The sequence below is a fragment of the Desmodus rotundus genome, chromosome 2 (assembly GCF_022682495.2).
Source record: "Desmodus rotundus isolate HL8 chromosome 2, HLdesRot8A.1, whole genome shotgun sequence".
Lineage (NCBI taxonomy): Eukaryota > Metazoa > Chordata > Mammalia > Chiroptera > Phyllostomidae > Desmodus > Desmodus rotundus.
The window spans coordinates 52,122,360-52,142,244 of NC_071388.1; the positions used below are offsets into that span (position 1 = coordinate 52,122,360).

General features: G+C 40.9%; 1 protein-coding gene across 1 annotated transcript in view; it reads right to left on the reverse strand.

Annotated features, from left to right (window-relative positions):
* Positions 1-19,885, reverse strand: part of PCOLCE2 (procollagen C-endopeptidase enhancer 2) — a 63,788-nt gene that overhangs the window by 7,803 nt on the left and 36,100 nt on the right. The window contains exons 4-7 of the mRNA XM_024556293.4: positions 17,186-17,310; positions 16,028-16,164; positions 5,661-5,815; positions 1,405-1,488 (exon numbers count right to left, since the gene is read on the reverse strand). Of these exons, the coding sequence (XP_024412061.2) occupies positions 1,405-1,488; positions 5,661-5,815; positions 16,028-16,164; positions 17,186-17,310 (501 nt within the window). The remainder of the gene's footprint in view (positions 1-1,404; positions 1,489-5,660; positions 5,816-16,027; positions 16,165-17,185; positions 17,311-19,885) is intronic.

The window sequence follows — 19,885 nt, forward strand, 5'->3', positions numbered from 1 at the left end:
CTAATTTTTCCATTGTGGCCCTCCGAGAAAGGAGTCTCATTTGTGAGCCGCAGAAGGCGAGGTACTGTGTTTCTCAAAGGCAGGCTTTTGGCACTTGGGTGGAGGCAGTTCCATGTGGTACAGGACTTGCATTGAATGATTTTTTCATGCACCCCAACCCTGCCTGGAAAAAACAGGAGCTCCTCAGTTACCGTGACAACCCAAACTGCCACTAGAGGAGTGTCACGAATGCTGGTTGAGAACTGATGAACAGCTAGGGGTGGTATTTGGTCATTTTGCCATGTAACTGAGTAACAGTGGAATAAATCAAGTTTTTGACTTGGCTGATATGAGCTTTTCGGGGTAAAGTGAGAACGTACTGCTTATGTAGTGTGCAAAGCTCGTAAAAGCTCAGAATCCTTCTCCTGCCTTACTTCGGTTCTTGGTGATGAGTGCTCACTGCAAAATGTCAGTCTGTAGCCAAGGGGAGTTAGGTGGCTCCAAAGGACAGGCAGGGATATTTCCTTAAGCGCCTCCTACAGGAGACTAGATGGGCTGTGCTGGCGGTGGCACCTGGTGCTGCTTGTTTCCATTTTACACCAGTTACTTGAAGACACCAGTATGCAAACCCCAGGTGGACTTAGGGCCCTGGCTCCTCAGTATCGCTACCACACAGCCCGCTGTGCTGCTGGCCGCAGGCAGAGTCTCTTCCAGGAGGTCCTGGGTTTGGGGTAACCTTTTAGGCTTCAGCAACTTTCTTTTCCTGATAAGACTTTTCTTAAATATTCCTTTGGAAAATAAGCAACATAATTAAATTTGATCTTTTGCTTCTGTGTGTGTTTCACAAAAAGTGCAATTATTTTTTAGTGTAAAAATCTCTTATAAATTCTAAGTCATTAATTAGGTAATGTCTTCTCAGTTTCTAATTTATAAAAGTTTCCAAATGAATTTCTGATTTGCAGGTTTTAATTGAGAACTTTAGAAGGACAGAGGAAATACTTGAATTTCTTGTGAGAGGGGCCAGCTTGGCTATGTTTCAAATTTACTTAAGTTGAATTACAGATGTGTGAAAAAAATAACCAGTACATGAAACATATGTGAGAACAAAAAGTATACAGGGTTTTTTTTTTTTTTTCCAGGAATACTGAGCCAGCCAGAATACACAGAATAACAGTATCATGTACCAGGAGTCAAATTAAGTTTATGTGAAAAAGTATACTTTCTGTACACATATTTTTCTCAGTTGTAAAATCCAGCACTTTGAAGAGCACAAGTCAACACACCTTGGTGTGTGGGAAAATATTTTCTTGGGTAAATCAAGAGTGTAACTTACCCTTTACCATCACATTCGCGGCGATTCCTTTGAGACTAAGCATGCAGTCTCAAGTTTCTTGTAAAAGAGAAAAGGCCAGTTTTACTTCTTACCAAAGTTACTTGAACAGTAATTGCTTTCCAGGGTACCCATCCATCTGCATTTTTGTTGACACATGGCCACAGTGGGTTTTAAACCTTAATTCAAAGAAGAAAGTCATAAGATTCAGGAATATGAATTCAAGTATAACTCGTATTTCGATATGAATCTATCAAGTTATAATTCCCATTTATTTCCCTGAGCCACCAAAATGTCATTGCAAGGAGCTGATTAAAGGGCATGCACTAGAAACCCTTCATGCTACTGATGACTGCACCAATTTCCTCGGTGTAACTGAATAGCCTTTGCTGCATTTGAAACCTGAGATAAAAGATGACCCATATTTAGCCCTATTCTCTTCTCCCTTTACATAAAACTAGCACTATACCCCAAAACACACACAGTCTCCATCTGTCCTGCTTGGAAAAATCTAGTACAACAAATATGGACTCAGAAAATATAGGTTAATCCTCCACTTTACACAAGGAGACTTATGGCGTTCCTCCTGAGGATGGATGGAGCCTTCTTGGTTCATGTAAAATGGGCGACTGCCTCAATGTGACTAGTGAAGGTTATTTTTAGAAACACTGCTCATGTGTAGACTGTGTTATACCTGTAATTAGCTGCAACCAGTTACTAAACATTTGTGTTGAGCCTGTCACTGCCTGTCTAGAAATATTTTTGGTCACAATTACGAGGGTGGCAGTAGCATCTAGTGGTAGGGGTGCTGCTGGAGATCTTACCCCAGACAGCACCCAGCAGCGACGAAGTAGGTGGCCCGAATGTCAATAGTGAAGACTGTGAAACCATGAGGTAACAAAGTGAAAATGTTTAATCCCCATCACCATCATTAAAAATGTTTCAAAAGTATTTCCTAATTACTTACACATATATAGCAATATTCTAGGAAGAATATTTTAAGTAAAACAACTGTAACAAAATGATACTTGTTAGGTAAGAATTTGCAATTGGAATATTGCCCTTTTAATAGGTTCTGCCAACTCTTTTGTGAATTTATTAATTATTATTTACTCTTAATTTGTACCCCTGCTTAACTCCAAAAGGGATCTGAACTGAATTGCAATATTAAAATATGTACAATTTAATGATAAATACATATAATATAATGGTTTAAGCACACACACAGACACACACACACACATTTCTTTGTGAGATGAAGAGTTCAGTAAACATGCAGGGGTGTCCAACCTGCGGCCTAGGGGGCCATATGTGGCCAGGATGGCTATGAACGCGGCCCAACACAAAATCATAAATTTACTTAAAACCTTTTTTTTTGCACATCGGTTTCCGTTAGTGTTTGTGTATTTAATGTGTGTCCACAGACAACTCTTCTTCTTCCCCAGTGTGGCCCAGAGACGCCAAAAGTTTGGACACCCCTGTTAGAGGGAACATTGTCCCGGAAGTTGGAGACTGGAATGTGCCGGATTAACTGAACGAAAAGCAGTGGCGTCCGTGAGCACACAAACAGACTCTGATCGAGGTCGCAAGCAGTTTCACGGATCGACTCACTCCCCAATTTCCACAGCTCTTTTTCTAATTCTTTCTCATTCTTCTAACCCACGGTTCTCCCACCTCCCTTCTCTTTCTCAGCAGGTGAACCTGCCTGTTTCCTAGAGAGACAGAGATCAAAGAAGAAAATGTCCTCAGGCTCCCACCAAACCTTGGAGTTGTCTTTATCAGCAGCTTCCTCTTCCTTTCCTTCCCTGAGAGAGGAGGTTGCCCCACCTCTGGTCTAAGGTTCCGGTCAGCCTTCTGGAGGCCACAACCTCCCACCTTTGTAGAAATTTCCTCCTCAGTTCATTCCCTCTGTCTGCTACTGTCTTTTCTTTTGCTGGCTACTTCCCATTAGCTTTAACTTGCTTCAGCCACTCAAAGCCTCTCTCCCTCCCTCAGGGCCAAACTTGTGGAATGAGTTGCCAGAGCTCACTGTCTCACACTTTTCACTGCTTTGCATCATCTCAGCCCACTGTGTCTGGCTTCTGCCTGCACAGCCGCACTCACACAAGTCTTGCTAGGGTCTCCAGCAGCCACCACGCCAGGAAGTCAAACAGAAACATTTGAATCCTTCCCTCTTTTGAAGTCTGTCAACCCTTGGCTCTACTGACCACTTCCTTCTTAAAACACTCCCTCCTGTGGCCTCTTGACCCAGGCTGCTGCTTCCTCCCTCCTCCTCCCTAGCATCTCTTTTCTAGTCTCCTGTACCACCATATCCTCTCCCCTTTAATACGCAGGCATTCCTAGTGATTTAATCCAGCCCTTCTCCTTCTTTCACCCTAACCTCTCCCTAGGCAATCTCACTCCGGATCATGGGATCAACCAAGTATATGTTGACGACTCTCAAATCTCTCAAATTCAGAGACAGCTAGCTTAAATCTCTCTTCTGGTCTGGGGGCCCATAGATGTAATTGTTTGCATGACATCTCCACTTGAGTATCTCACAGACATCTCAGATGCAACAAGCTTAACTTAGACTTTTACTCCTAAACCTAGTTCTCAGCTCTGGGGAATGGTTACATTATCCCCCGGGTTTCGCAAGCCAGGGACCTGGGAGGCATTCTTGACGCCTCCCTGATCTTCCCAGTCCAATTCACCACCAAGCCCCATCAGTCTCTCCCAAGGTCCCTGGCTTGCACAACAGTCAACATCTCTTGACTGTCTCTGTCCTGTCATAGCAAGGTCCTCTGGACAACCACAGGAACCTACTGATGCTCTTGACCCTACAATCCATTCACAGTGGCCTGAGTGGTCTTCTTCATAGTGTAAAGCCAATCCTGAACTTTGCTTAATCTATCAACAGTTTCCCCAACACTTAGAATAAAATCCAAAGTACTGAGAGCATAAGGAGAGAGGTGGTAGGGACTAAAGGCGGATCTAGAAAGAGAGAATGGGGGGGAAGGGTGAAGGCCTTACATACTCCATGAAAGGGTTGTGCTCTTGTGCTCTCCAATTTGGTAGCCACTAGCCACATGAGGCTTTCTAAATTCCATTAAATTAAAAATTCAGCCCCTCAGTACCACTAGCCACATTTGAAGTACTCATCGGTGGCTGACGGTTTGGAGGATACTGTTGTAGAGAAGGACTTGGTGGCCTCTGTGTGTGTGCGGTGCAGGGGCGTGCAGTGGGGAGGGAACACAGCGCAGGCTGAAGACAGCCCTAAGCGGGTGGCTCTGATGCTGTGGGCCAGGTCTGGGTAAACGGGCAGAGCAGCAGGTTCAAGGCAGAAAATAGTGTGATAAAAACAAGTTGTGTTTGATGGGCTTTAATTTAAACTGTCTAGCAGTTGCAAAACTCTAGGAGATAAATACAAATCCATGTTTGGAATTTCAGAGAGACTTTAGGACTGGAGATAAAAGCTGGGGAACCACCTAAACACTGTGGGTGTGATCTGACAATTCACTGAAAAGATTAAGGACACCAGAGTCCACTGAGGTTAACTGGAGAAATACTGCTGTAACATGAGGCAGTACTCTCCCAGGCCACAAGGGGGCACACTTAGGGAGTGCTCAGAAAAATCAGCTCTTCCAGAAGTGCCTGTACTCAGAGTAAAGAGCCTTACTTTGAGCATACAGAAAATAGTGGGCCATAAAGTTGTTCTTATTTCAACCTGCTTCATTCCTTAACCTTAGATCCCTTCTTCTCACACTCCTCTCCTCCCTGGATTTAGATGTTGATATCTGAAGTCTGAAATCCCTACGCATGGAGCTGACAGATGTAGAGACTAGCCTCTCGCATTCTTAGAGCGTATCCCAGACCAGACTTTCCCAACTGGCTTCTACATTTTTGTTTGACTTCCTCCAATTTGAAAAAAATAACATATTTTACATGACACATTTTGGAGCAAAGAAAAAAAAAAAAAGACCAATCAACTACTGGCAGATGCGAAAGCAGGCAGGTGTGAAGGCCCTAGAACTTTCACCTAAAACACTGTAATTCTATGTAACAAAAAGAAAACCATAATTTTATAAGTGCCAGAAGAGAAAAAATTAGTCTTCTAATAATGTTACTAGGTTCTGTAGTAATTTTTAAGCGGTTATAATTTTCTTAGGTGACGTTTTAAAATTATAAACTTATTATTATTCTTATACCGTATACTTTTCTTTCATTAATGGAGTCATATTATTCTCCTACATATGTTTTCATCTTTATTTTAGTTTCAAATATCTTCCTTTTATTTGATATCTTGTACTTCAAAAGATTTTTGAAAATATTCCTTAAGTTTGTGAGCAAACTTAAAGGCAGGAAAACTCACCTGGAGTCACAGTGAGTGTGGTGGTGACCGGCGATGCTGGAGTTGTTGATAATCTTTTTGGCCTGAATTTGTAGTGACCAATAAATCCATCTGCAGTTAAACTTAAGTCTGAGAAAAACTGAATGAGAAGTTCATTTCTGTCAGACACAATTGGCCTAAAAGAACAAAAACATGTTTAAGTAGATATACATTTTAAAGTGTAAGTGGTACCTCTCTGAAATGTAGACTTTTCTAGCTTTCCATTAATTTCTGACAAATTACTACTTGTTTATACTTAAAAGCTAAAATACTTTTAGAAAGTGAATGCCTTACTCTGCTCAATATTAATGCTAATAGCTAATATTTACTGAGTGTTTGCTAAGTTAGGCACTGTGCTTTATGAAAGCCCATCAAATTCTATTTGCACCACAACCCTGTTATTACCCCCCTTTTATGGAACCGGCAACCGAAGTTCTGAGAGTTCAAGGGATTTGCCTGAGGCCCTTGAGCTGGTGCGTAGGAGAGATGGGATTTGCGCCCAGGACCAGGTGACTCCAGAGACGGTGCTAGACAAGGGGACCCATGTAAACATTGAGCTGTGGCTGGTTCTCCACAAGCACCTCAGGATTTAGCCAGGCAAGGGAACCACATGGCTTCTTTGAATGAGGACTCTGGGTCCTAGGTGGCCGGGGGGAGCCAGGGATGCTGGCTGTGGAGAAACTGAATGAGTCCCCAGACCCTGTGAAGACACAGCCAGAGGGCTGGTCACCTGGAGATAAGGAAGCCATGCAGGGTGTGACTGAACTTCTGTGTCAGGTTCAATGAGCCTTCCTACGTGTGCCTGAAGTGGGAACATTTCTGTCTATAATCTTGGTAGTAAGTGTTCTGAAGGGGGAAGAGGAAGTGATTGTTTTGTTTTGGTGGTCATGAATGGCTTCATTAAAACTCCAATTGTAAAGCTACTTAGGGGGTTGCTTGGTTAGCTGACCCTACAGATTTTGTGGTGATAATAACGGAGGCTCAAAAGCTCTCTTAAATCTCAGGGGATAACTGTATTATATAAGACAGTAGTTTCGTTTAACCTTTGCTATTATTATTTAAACACTGGCAAAAATGTTGTTTGGCTAATTCTACTTAAAAACTAATGCGAAGTGGAAAAAATAAACAAGTCATTCAATTGAATTAATTGATGGTTTGACTAAAGTCCTTTGTTGAGGCACCTTCTCAGCCAAATCACTTTTTGGCATTGTGGGCAGCAGACAACGAGGCAGCCCCTTTTTCCCACCTATCAGCTACCTGAGTGGGCATCGGTCAAGGGGAGGGTAGATCTGTACTTGACTCACCCAGCAAGAAAAACTTGCAAAATCTTTTCTGCCCTAAAGGTTGTTACTTCCTGAGCCAAGGGATCTGGCAAACCCACGAGTGAGCTTCATGATCTACATTAATGGGGTTCGGGTCACAAAAGTGAGCAAGGAGATTTAAATAATGCTTGTCTGTGCTAACAGAACTCCCTCTGCCTGGAACTGGTCTGTCCTTCCTTCAGCCTCCAACTCCAGCTCTTCCTTCCAGAAGCACCATCTTCTCAAAAAAACTCCTCTGCTGACCTCCTACCACCTGTCAGAAATTCACCCAGGACATTCCTTTGCCACGTTACCCATCTGCCTTGATTCACTCCCTCCTCATACTGATTTATCTTTGTATTCCAGGTACCTGACATAGTGCCGCACATGCAGGGGTGAAGTAAATGTTTTTGAACTGAATTCAATGGTACTGAAACAGTGCTGAACCCACACACTTCTCCTTCTAGCCCTGCCCCAACCCCAACTTTCCTCCTCTTAGTCACGCTTCTCACAGGGGAAACCTCCCGAGAGGTCTGCTTATTTCCTACACTGCCCCACCCTAGCATACTCTACTATGGGAAAATCTTCTGGGCAAAGATTAGCTGCTGGCAGGCAGTTGAGCTACTCCAGACAAAGTCCTCAGAGGTGAGTGGTGCTCAGCAGCCCCTCCATTGCCCCCACCCAGCCCCCTGCCTGGAGGCAACCACTGCCCTGAGTTTTGTATTTGTCCTTTTTTTGCTTTTGTCTGTAGAGTTACAAATACATATGCATTACTAAACAATACAGTATATAGTGAGCATGCTTCTAAACTTCATATAAGTGAAAGGCTATGGTGTATATTTTTCTGTAATTTTTTTCACTCTCAACATTATAATTGTGAAAGTCGTCCAGTTTTCGCTGCTGTGGTGTGCTGTAATACGATTTAACTATTCTCTTGTCGATTGACATTTGGCTGTTTGGTCCCCCTCCACCCTGCACCCTGCCAATTACAAACAATATCGCCTAGAACATCCTTGTACATGTCCGGGGTGCACATGGGCAAAGGTATGACTACCTTTGGGAGGGGACGGTACGTGCTCTACCCGAGGTCACAGGGTAGATGCTCATTTTCATCTTCATTAGATAATGTGCAACTGATTTCCAAAGTGGTTGTGCCAATTCACACTCTTTTCAAAGATTGTTCACTGTGTACCTTTCTTGTTTGGGGAATGCCTTTTGCCCACTTTTTCTACTGAGTTGTGCTGTATTCCTTATTAATTTTTATGATTTTTTAAAAAGATTTTATTTATTTATTTTTAGAGAGAAGGGAATGGAGGGAGAAAGAAAGGGAGAGAAACATCAGTGTGTGGTTGCCACTCGCATACCCTCCTCTACTGGGGGCCCAGCCCTCAACCCAGGCATGTGCCCTGACTGGGAATTGAACCAGTGACCATTCGCTTTGCAGTACGATAGTCAACCAACTGAGCCACTCCAGGCAGGGCTAGGATTTCTCGATATACTCATATTCTGAAACGTAGATCTTTGTCAAATACAAATATGCTTCCGTTTTGTGCCTTGTCTTTCCTTCTCTTTAAGGTGTATTTCGATGAGCAGTTTTTGTTGAAGTTTCTCATTTAAGGCTTCAATCCATCTGTAATTAATTTTTGTGTGCTATTAGATATGGACACATTCATTTTCCCACGTGTCCAAGGGTTGTCCCTGCCTTGTTTTGCAGTAGGGTCACCCCGCGCCAGCAGGCCTGTGGGTCTCTGCGCAGCGCCCACTGTGCAGACACGTGTGGAATGTTTCTGGCCTTTGTTACAGCGGCGTTCTGACACAGCTCCATCGCGGCGAGAAAACCCTCCTGCTGGGCCCTTCTTCAAAGCTGTCTTAGCATCACCCTCCCACCGTCCGGCCAGTCCACACACATTTTAGAGTCTGACTGTCAGCTTTAATGAAAACCAATTTCAACATTTTTAATGGTTTTGATTCTCCCTATTCATGAGGATAGTATATAACTCCATTTATTTAGGTCTTTTAAGGTTTTATAATTCTCTCTCTTAAGGCCTTGCACACAATTTGTTAAATTTATACTTGAGTGTTTATATTTTTGTTGCTGTTAAAATATATTTTTAAAAATAAAAGCTTATAAATTCAAGCTATTTAAGAAAATAATATTCTTGAATAAATTAATGTTTTCAACAAATAAAAATATAAATCTGCAAATCACACTTTAATCTGGTAATGTATGAAGTAGATTTTCTAAATTCAAGCCAATCTTGAATTCCTGGTCAAAGAGTATTTTTTTATACATTGTTAGATTTGGCCTGCTAATATTTTTTTCTTTTAGGATTTATTTTTCATCACATTCATAAGTGAGATTGGTCTTTAATATTCTTTTCTGGTACTGCCTTAGCTTGTTTTGGTGTCAATTTATATGGGCGTTATGAACATAGGTGTGGAACAACCCTATTTTTCTCTGAAAGAATCTGTGTAGCGTTACAATGATCTGCTCCTCAGGTGTCTGTTAGAACTCGTGGAGAAACTCAGCCTGGGCTTTCCCCCCACCCCACCCCCTGCCTTCACAACTTTTAACTGTGGGTCAAATGTCTTTAATAATTATTTGGCAATTCTGGATTATTGTTTTTTTCTGTGTTTTTAAAAAGTGATTATTGTATTTTATTTGAGATGTAAGTTAACCTTTACTGATAAGTATAGTGTCGAAATTTGGGGGCTGAGGAAGGCTGGATATGCATCCTATTTGTATTGCTCTTACTTTAAAAACATTATTTACTGAATGTATTGGGGTGACATTGGTTAATAATTACATATAAGTTTCAGGTGTACAATTCTATAATATACCATCTGTATATTGTATTGTGTGTTCACCGCCCCAAGTCATGTCCATTTCTGGTTTGAAAAAAAAAAAGTATTTTCTCCCGTTGTTGGATGCAGTGTTCTCTATTCATTAGAAGAAGCCTGTTAAGTGTATCTTAAGTCTTCTGTATCCTAATCTTCCATCTTTCTATAATTCAATTAATCTGTCAATTATTGAAAGAGATATGTTTCAAATCTCCTACAATAATAGTGGATTTTGTAAATCTTTTACTTTTTATTCTTTTTTTTGCTTTACATATTTTTGACATAAGTACAAGTTTACAATTAATACACTGTTATGATAAATGATAAATTGCACTTTTTATTATTATATAGTAAGTATTTTTAGTAATGCTTTCTGCCTAAAATCTACTTTTTTTGATATTAGTAAATCTATGCCAATTTTCTTTCAATTAGCATTTGCTTCCAATATCTTTTTCTATCATTGTATTCTCAAATGCTCTGTGTTCTTATTTTTTGGAGGTGTGTCTTATAAACAGCACATAACTACCTTTGTAGGTAATTACAGGTTTTCTCTTGCTGCTTTAAAGATTCTCTCTTTATCTTTTGGCTTTTTAATTATGATGTGTCTTGGTGTTATCCCCTGCATCCATCTTGTTTGGGACTCTGTGCTTCCTGGATTTGTATGTCTATTTCCTTTAACAAGTTAGGGAAGTTTTCTTTTATTATTTTTTCAAATAGGTTTCCAATTTATTTTTCTTTCTCTTCTCCTCCTGACACCCCTATGATGCAAATGTTGGAAAGCTTGAAGTTGTCCCAGGGGCTCCTTACACCATCCTCAATTTTTTAATTCTTTTTTCTTATTATTCTGATTTGATGTCTTTTTCTCCCTTATGTTCCAAATCATTGACTTGATTATTGGCTTCAACCACTCTATTGTCGATTCCCTGTAAATTGTTCTTTATTTCAGTAGTGTCTCCTTCATTTCTGACTGGATCTTTCTTATGTTGTTGAGGGTCTCACTAAGTCCCTTTTGCATCCTTTTAACCAGTGTTTTGAACTCTGCGACTGAGAGATTGCTTAGCTCCATTTCATTTATCTCTTTTTCTGGAGTTTTGATCTGTTCTTTCATTTGGGCCATATTTCTTTGTCTCCTCTTTTTGGCAGCCTCCCTGTGTTTGTTTCTGTGTATTAGGTAGAGCTGTTTTGACTCCATGTAGTAGGTGTCCTGTAGGGTCCAGTGGCACAGCCTCTGCTATCTCCCAAGCTGGGTACTCAAGGTATGCCCTCCATGTGGGCTAATTATTTCCTCCTCTTGTAGTTGAATCTTGACTGCTGTCAGCTGGTCAATGGGAGGGATTTACCTGGCCAGATAGCTGGTAAGACTGGCTGTGACCACTGGCCAGCAACCACCTCCCTCTGTGGCTTGTGGAGGTGGTTGGGTGATGGTGCTCCATCATGGTAACTGTCCATTTGGCGCACAGGCTCTGAGGTTTCCTGGGTGGTACAGGCCAAGGTCTGCCACTACCTGTGTTCTGCCTGGGGCCCCTTGGTGTAAGCTATGAAGTGATCTACAGATGGCCACTGCTTGTGCAGGACCTGGGGCCACTCAGCAGAAGGGATGGGGCTTGGGCTCAGCTGTTGCTTGTTTATGAATGACTCTAGGAAGGTCTAAAGCCTGTGTGTAGTCCAGCCATTCCTATGGAAAAGACACTGTTACCAGCTTGGGTGCATCCATAAGTTGGATAGGGTGGAGCCTTAAGTAATTGTAGGGCAGGGCTAACTGTGTGAGACATGTTGGTGGAGTCTCAGATACAGGGCTGCTGCACTGTGGTTCTGTGTGTGGGAGGGCTCCGAAAAGGAACAATGGCTGTTGTCTGTAGGTCTGTCCAGGAGGAAGCTGTCCCCCAGCTCTCACCCTGATGCCAGACACTTCAGTTCCTCACCACATGCTACTGGTGCTCTTCAAGGTGCTGCCCTGATGCTGGAACTCTGAGGGAGTAAGTCTGAGTAAGTCCGTGTGTGGGGCCCTCCAAGATGCGTGAGAATCCTAGTTTCTTTCACCAACCCAACCTCTACTGTTTTGTATAGCCAGAGGTTATGGGGACTTATTTCCCTGGCACTGGAACCCTGGGCTGGGTGGTCTGGTATGGGGCTGAGATCCCTTGCTCCCAAGATATCCCTCTGTTTTATATCCACCACATGTGGGTTTGGTACCAGCCTCTTCTGTGTCTCTGAGTTTCCACCCCTCTGTCCCTCCTACCCGTCTGGACGAACGTGGTTTCTTCAATTCTTTAGTTGCTATATAGCTTGATTTCCTGGCGGCTCTGAATGATAGTTCAGCTCTAATTTTGCAGTGGTGTGCAAGGTGAGCCACGTTTACCTATGCCTCCATCTTGAGCACCTATGCTTTTTCTTTTAGGATCTTTTTTCTCATTTCACATTTTTCCTCCACCGTTTTGAAAGTTAAAGACTTCTATTTTTTCTAGAGGTTACCCTAAATTTAACATCCATGTTTACTTTAGCTTATTATAAAGTTTAATATCTTCATTCAACTTTCAGATAACACAAGGACCTCAGAATCCTTCAACTCCCATTACTAGTATCTTTGTTCAGCGTTTATTTCTGCATCTCAGTCCTTTATCCTGGGATCATTATCTTTCTGTCTGAAGTACATAACGAAGTTTCTTTGGTTAAGGTCTGTGGGTAGTAAACTCTCTCAGCTCTTGTTTAACTGAAAAGGTCTTTATTTCACCCACACTCACAAAAGAGAAGTTTTTCATAATTTGAACTTGACAGTTATTTTGTCTCAGTAATTTGAAGATATTCTTCTAAGATCTTCTAACTTTCATTGTTGCTACAGAGAAGTCAGTTGTTAGGTTAATTGTTTTTCCTTTGTAATAATCTGTCTTTTCTCTCTGGCTATTTTTAACATCTTTCTGCCGTTCTGTGGTTTTATTGTAATGCACATAGGCATGGATGTATTAATATATATGTTGCTTAGGATTTACTGAGTTCTTGGATTTGAAGACTGATCCAATGTGGACCTTTCATCCACACTGGAAAAATATCAGCTATTATTTCTTCAAACATTAAATTTTCTACATTCTCTGTGTTTTGTTAGGGAACTCTGAGTAAATGTGTATTGAGATCCTTTCTCTCCAGCCTCTGAGACTCATAACCTCTCCTTCATATTCTCCATCTATTTGTCTCCTTGTGCTGTGTTCCAGTCAATTCTTTCACATCTGTTTCTCAGTTCTCTAATTCTTTCCGGAGCTGTGTCTTATCACTTATTTAACACATGTATTAAGTTTTTGTGTAAATTTTTGTATGTCTCAGTTCTGGAAATTATGTTAGGCTCTTTGTTAAATCTGTCTGAACATTTCTGAGAGTCTCTTGTCTCTTGTCTTATATCCAATAGCCTGTACTTTATAGGCTCTCAATTAATATATTTTGCATGAATTTCTTTAAGCATACATATTCTGTATCTCATAATTTTACTATATATGGTGTCTATGGGTCTGATTGTACTGCTTATTTCTCTGATTCTTGTTTATGTTTGCTTTTCGTGATTTGATTGGGAACTTATGTTTCTTAAAACTTTATTCATAGGTATTCTTAAAGTCTAAGTCAAGATGCATTCTTCCAGAAAGAATTTGTGTTTTCTTCTGTCAGCCCCTGTGGACATACCTGAGGAAATTTTTCCATTGCTTTTAGAGTGAGATGGAGGGAGAGAGGAAGGGAACCATTGATGGGTTGCCCAGACTGAGGATGGAACCTGCAAACCTAGACATGTGCCCTGACCAGGAATTGAACCGGCAACCTTTTGGTTACAGGATGTTGCTCCAACCCAGCCACACCAACTAGGGCCACCTTGGAAACTCTTTAAACTAAAGGCCTGACAGCTTTGTTTTTTGGGGTTTTTTTTTTTTTTGAACAGTCAAGTAGTGTAAAACATAACTACAACCTCACATCTGGACTATGTTATGGTTAGGGATTCTCACAAGAAACTCCCTCTTCTTACTTTTACCGAAAGTGAAGGCCAAAGCAGCCCATTTTCTTTACTATCACCCTGGGTCATGGGGAAAATTAGTTCAATCACACTGGTGGCACTTTCTTTAGGTCCCCTATTTATGCTGTGTCTTTGATGCAGTCTTCCCCCTTGCCTGGACCCTGAGCCTTATCTCCTGTTCCCAAGCATGGTCTGTTAAGAATGAAGTTCTAGGTCGTCAAAAACTGACACATGTCCAGAAGAAAGATGCCACCTTCAAGTACAGTACTTGTTTATCTCTCTGGATTTGGGCTTCTCATCCTTATGGTCTCGGATGTTTTTGCCAACTCAGCGATGCTTTAACTTCTTTTTTTTTTTTTTTTTTTTTAAACTTTAGGAACACTGGTAGATTTTTTTTTTCTGGGATGGTTTTAAAGGGTAGCTTATTTGCCATGTTTCTAGAAAAGGAAACTTGAGTTTTAAAATACTTGGATATGAAGAGAAAGAGACATGGCAGAAAAAGCTGGAGCAGGGTAGAAAGTCGAGAGGGACTTGCTTGTTTTGTTTTTAATTTGGGAGAACTTAAGTTTATAGGTTATGGGGGAGGAACAAAAAAAAAGGAAGCAGAGCTGAAGATGGAGAAAAATGGGACTACTGGGTAAAGGAGAATTCAGGAAGAAAAGGAGGAGCTCAAGAGGGCGTGATAGGCTAATGGCCCTGAAATGTGCACATTCCAATTCCTGGAATTTGTGACTGTGTTACTTTATATGCAAAGGGACTTGGCAGAGAAGATTAAATTACGGGTCCTAGGAAGAGGAGAGAGCATCCTAGGCTCTAAATGTAACCCCAAGCAACCTTGTAAGAGGAAGGCTGAGACCAGAGAGGAGACGGAATATGATGGCCGGTTGATAGGAGTGATGTGCTGCAGAGACGGAGGAAGGAGCACAGCTGAGGAAGGAGCCCCAGTGAGGGACTCAGGCAGCCTCCAGACGCTGAAAAAAGCCAGGAAACAAATTCTTCCCTCTGAGCGGCCAGAAGGAAGCAGCCCTGCTGACACTGATGTCAGCCCTGTGAGACTGATCCCAGCCTCCTGACCTCTAGAACTGCGAGACAACAAACTTGTCCTTTTCAGCCACTCCACGTGTGGCGTTACGGCAACCACAGGAAGAGAGCATAAGGGACTCTTTTTCAGGTTAGAAATGGGCCTTTCTCCAACACCCTTATCTATGAAGCCAAATTTGAATATACTAATATTTAAATCATAACTAATTTCAATGCATTAAAAATTCTTAATTATTAACTTAACCATAAATAAATTTAATTGAAATAAAACCCTTTTTAAACTCAAATGTGTCTGTGGAAACCATAGAAAGGTATGTAAATGTATTACAAATTCTTAATTATTAATCAAATTTAAACATAAATAAATTGAAATTGAAAAAAAACTTTTTTTTTTAACTCAGATGTGTCTGTGGAAACCATACAAACATATGTAAAAGCAGGCGATGCATATAATCCTATCATGTTTAAGCAACAGAGTAGGAAAGGGTGTTTACTTTGGCAGAATGGTGACTTTGATGGCAAGCTATAGTAATTTCAGCGGTCACTTTGCCCAGCATTGTATACAAAGGCGTGAAATATCTTGCCCCCCAAAGTCACGTGTTGCACTAAAATACAGCATAGAGGGGTGAAGTAACGTGCCCAGTGTCACACCGCTAGTAAGCGGCAGAGCTCTTAGCTCCATAAACATTCTGGTAAGTACCTTTCAGGTTCACTCACCAAAAATTTGAGCAACAACAATGTGAGGAGTTACAAGGCTCCAAAAGATCCAGAACAGGACCTGATCAGGCAAAATCATCCAGATTTGTCGTAAACTGCCTTGTTTCCTAGTCTGGATCCCCAGTAGGTAGCCCTCTGTGTTTTTCTCAGGATTGTCCCATTTGCTCTGATGCCTGACCTCACCTTCACAGGGCAGCGACATATCCACACATCTGACTCAGCACCGGCCCCTGGGGCATCACCAACTCTTGCTTCCTTTTATCTGTGTGGCTGTCAAGGACTCTCTACACTTGTAAAGGTTGCCTGCTCTTTGTATTGGCTGCACTGTTATGGAACCAAGGAATTTGTGAACAAAACAACAACATAAAATATTTCAGAAAATAAAATATAATTGAGCAATTGGATAAGAAACAAGTTTAGGGCCTCTAAAATATTCAGAAAACAAAACAGGTGCTACTTACACAGGTGGACTATCACCACAATACTTCCCAATTCTTTTAGCGTCGTTGACTTCTCCTCCGTTAAACACAGCCACATAATCATACCGGCAGTAGTTATCGCGCTCAACGTCAAACTTCTCAAACTTTAATTCTATGAGCTTTAGTGAAAGCACAATATTAGAAGGGTCAAAATAGCATTGCTGAATATCCTCAAGTGGAATTCTTCCTCTCCCCAAATTTGGAGGGTACCATGATTTTCCTTTGTAAAACTGTATTCATTCTGTTTAAATTATTCTTGCTTATTTTCATATTTCTTCCGTGGTATTAATATTTCTGGTGCTATTCTTTTGCTTTAATTTTTAATCATTCCAAAAGATTATCTTAATCTCAGATCAACCCCAGTTAGGATCTTAAATTTAGGAGCTCTGTTCACTTCCAGCTACAAAAGTATAGGACAAGTTGCTTGCAAAAGTCCACAAAGTAGGTGTGGTCTATTGCCACGCTAAGTTCTGCCCTGCAGTTAATATATGAAAGTGGGTCCCAGAAAGGTACAAATTCCTATCCCCACGAACTACTGAGCACTGGAACCAAGACCTTCTCTGATGATTGTTGTACAGATGAATAATGTTATTTGTGGGAAACATGCACAAATTCAATTTTAAAAAACAAAACCAAAAGCAAATCCATAAAGCAGACTAGCTTTTACAGCAGACTACTGGTTCTTTGAAGAGAAGGTGTGGCATGTTTGCATTGGCTTCGTCAAAGGGAAGCAGTCAGACCGTTCTTGATTTGGTGACTGGATGACTATTTTGAGGCCATGATGGGTTTGCCATGCGAGCAAAGACTAATCTAAAACTTACATACATGTACTTGGGGATTTTCATCTTCCCACTATTAGTGGCTGCTGCTTATAACATGTTCTACATGGTTAAACAGTCTCACATGAGATTTGCTTGCCATTTGCACTTCAAAACCTGTTTTGAAAATTGCAGTTATGGAATAGGAAACTGAATCCATGACTTTGCAAGTCAAATAGTGCAAAGCAGTTTCAACCTGAGTCTTCGTATGTCCAGCAGCACCTTCCTTGCTCTGCATCAGTAGCTCTTGAGAGCTGGGCCCCTCACCCTGTCTAGACAATTCACACATGAATACTTTCTTCATAGATCCAGGGAATCTCACCTGATTCTTTGGGGCTACAATGTGCCACAAACAAGTGACTCCTGCAGGGTAATCACGGTCTGGCCAGTTTGGGGTTTTAAAAGAGCCGGAAGGTCTTTCAAGGCGTCCTCCACAATACTGATCCCCTGAAGTTATTAAATGTGAAAAAAATCCAAGTTTATATCCTCATAGAGATTATCACAATGCGACCATGAGGAGATTCGGAATTCGGAATACTAGGCGGTAGTATAGGAAATAAAGACAATGATGGAAGCTCTTCAATTTTATCTTAAAAATGGTCACATAGTCTCTACACACACACACACACACACACACACACACACACACACACACACACACACACACACCCCAAGTGATCTCTGTTACCTGACATATCACATCAGCGCAAGAGAGCAAAGGAATGGAGTCAGGGCTGTAGCTTCTTTTCTTTCTTTCCTTTTTTCAGCCAAGTAAAGACAGAACATTTGGGCATGCCCTCATTCAGAAATCATGTGGGCTCAACAAAGGGCGTAGATTTTAAGAACCCCTCAAGGCCCAGGTATTTGTAAGCAGGGCTAAAATTCGTGCCAATGGACAAAATTTGAATTAGCTGGTATAGAAAACTCTACCTAAAACACTTTATATGTTATAGACATCTTTAATAACTGTATGGATAATTTGCTTGTAAAAACAATGTATGTTTATAAAATTTCAGCAATACAGAAAAGCATAAAGAAGAAAGTGAAAACTTACCCCAAATACCAACCACAAATCCAACCACAGTTCAGATTTTACAAACATTATATCAGACATCTCTGTGCATATGGGTTGATAGGGTAACAGTAATAATTTTAGAAAGGTATTTTAATACAAAGTTCTATGTTTGATTTTTACTCAAATTTAACAAAGAAACTGAATTGAAATTAAAAATTTATATGGTTTAATGAAATACTTCTTTAGCACAGATTTCATTCTTAAATCTGTAAATTTTTGAAACAGCTTTTTAAAAATTGAGGTTGGAATAATTTCTAAAACTTTTTATTCACGAAATATTTCAAGTATATATGAAGTAAGTATATAACGAACTTCTACGAATCCATCACCCAGTTACAACATTAGCATCAAACTATTATTGTTATTAATACTGCTACCCAATCCCCACCACCTACTTTATTATTATTATTATTATTAATTTACAGGTTTGGGGGAGATAAACTCATATACTTTGAAGTGCACAAGTCTTGGCTGTAAACTTTTGAAAACCCGATGTACCCATGGGAGCCATACTCCAGTGATGACATAGAATCCGTCTCCCACAGAATTCCTGTATCCCGTCCCTGTATCAGCCTACTGACACTCCACAGCACTCCTTCGAACAATTTCACTGACCTTAGTTTTACCCTAGACCTCCATGTAAATGAGATCATGTGGTGTGTACTCTTCTGTGCCTGGTTTTTCCTGCTTAGCACAACAACCAAGATTCATTCATGCAGCCGCGTGTGCTGGTAATCTGTTCCTTTACATGGCTGAGGAGTATTCCAGTGTATGAAAATACCACTGTTTGTTTACCCGTTTTCTTGTGGATATGCACTTGGATGTTCTCAGTTTGTATTTTGGGTGAATAAAGCTGCTAGAAACATTTCTGTACAAATCTCTTTGTGGGATGTATTTTCATTACTTTAGCATAAATACCCAGGAGTACAGGTCCTGGGCCATGAGCAGATGCAGATGTTTAACCTCATGTGAAACTACTGAAAACTCGAATAGCAGCAGCAATTTTGAGAAAGAAGGACAAAGCAGGAGGTATCACAATACCTGATATCAAACTGTATTACAAGGCCACGGTAATCAAAACAGCCTGGTACTGGCATAAAAACAGGCTCATAGACCAATGGAACAGAATAGAGAGCCCAGAAATAAACTCAAATCTATACGATCAATTAATATTTGACAAAGGAGGCAGGAGCATAAAATGGAGCAAAAACAGTCTCTTCAACAGATGGTGTTGGGAGATCTGGACAGCTACGTGCAAAAAAATGAAACTCGATCACCAACTTACGCCATACACGAAAATAAACTCAAGATGGATAAAAGACTTAAATATAAGCCGTAATACCATAAAAGTCCTTGAGGAAAACATTGGCAGGAAAATCTCAGACATTCCACGCAGCAACATCCTCACAGACACATCCCCTAAAGCAAGGGACATAAAGGAAAGAATAAACAAATGGGACCTCATCAAAATAAAAAGCTTCTGCATGGCTAAAGAAAACAGCACCAAATTACAAAGAGAACCAACAATATGGGAAAGCATATTTGCCAATGATACCTCAGACAAGGGCCTGATCTCCAAAATATATAAAGAACTCACACGACTCCACTCCAGGAAGACAAACAACCCAATTAAAAAATGGGCAAAGGACTTGAACAGACACTTCTCCAAGGAAGACATACAAAAGGCCCAGAGACATATGAAAAGATGCTCAGCATCACTAGCCATCAGAGAGATGCAAATTAAAACCACAATGAGGTATCATCTCACACCAGTCAGAATGGCCAACATAAACAAATCCACAAACAAATGTTGGAGAGGATGCGGAGAAAAGGGAACCCTCGTGCACTGTTGGTGGGAATGCAGACTGGTGAGGCCACTGTGGAAAACAATATGGAATTTCCTCAGAAAACTAAAAATGGAACTGCCCTTTGACCCAGTAATTCCGC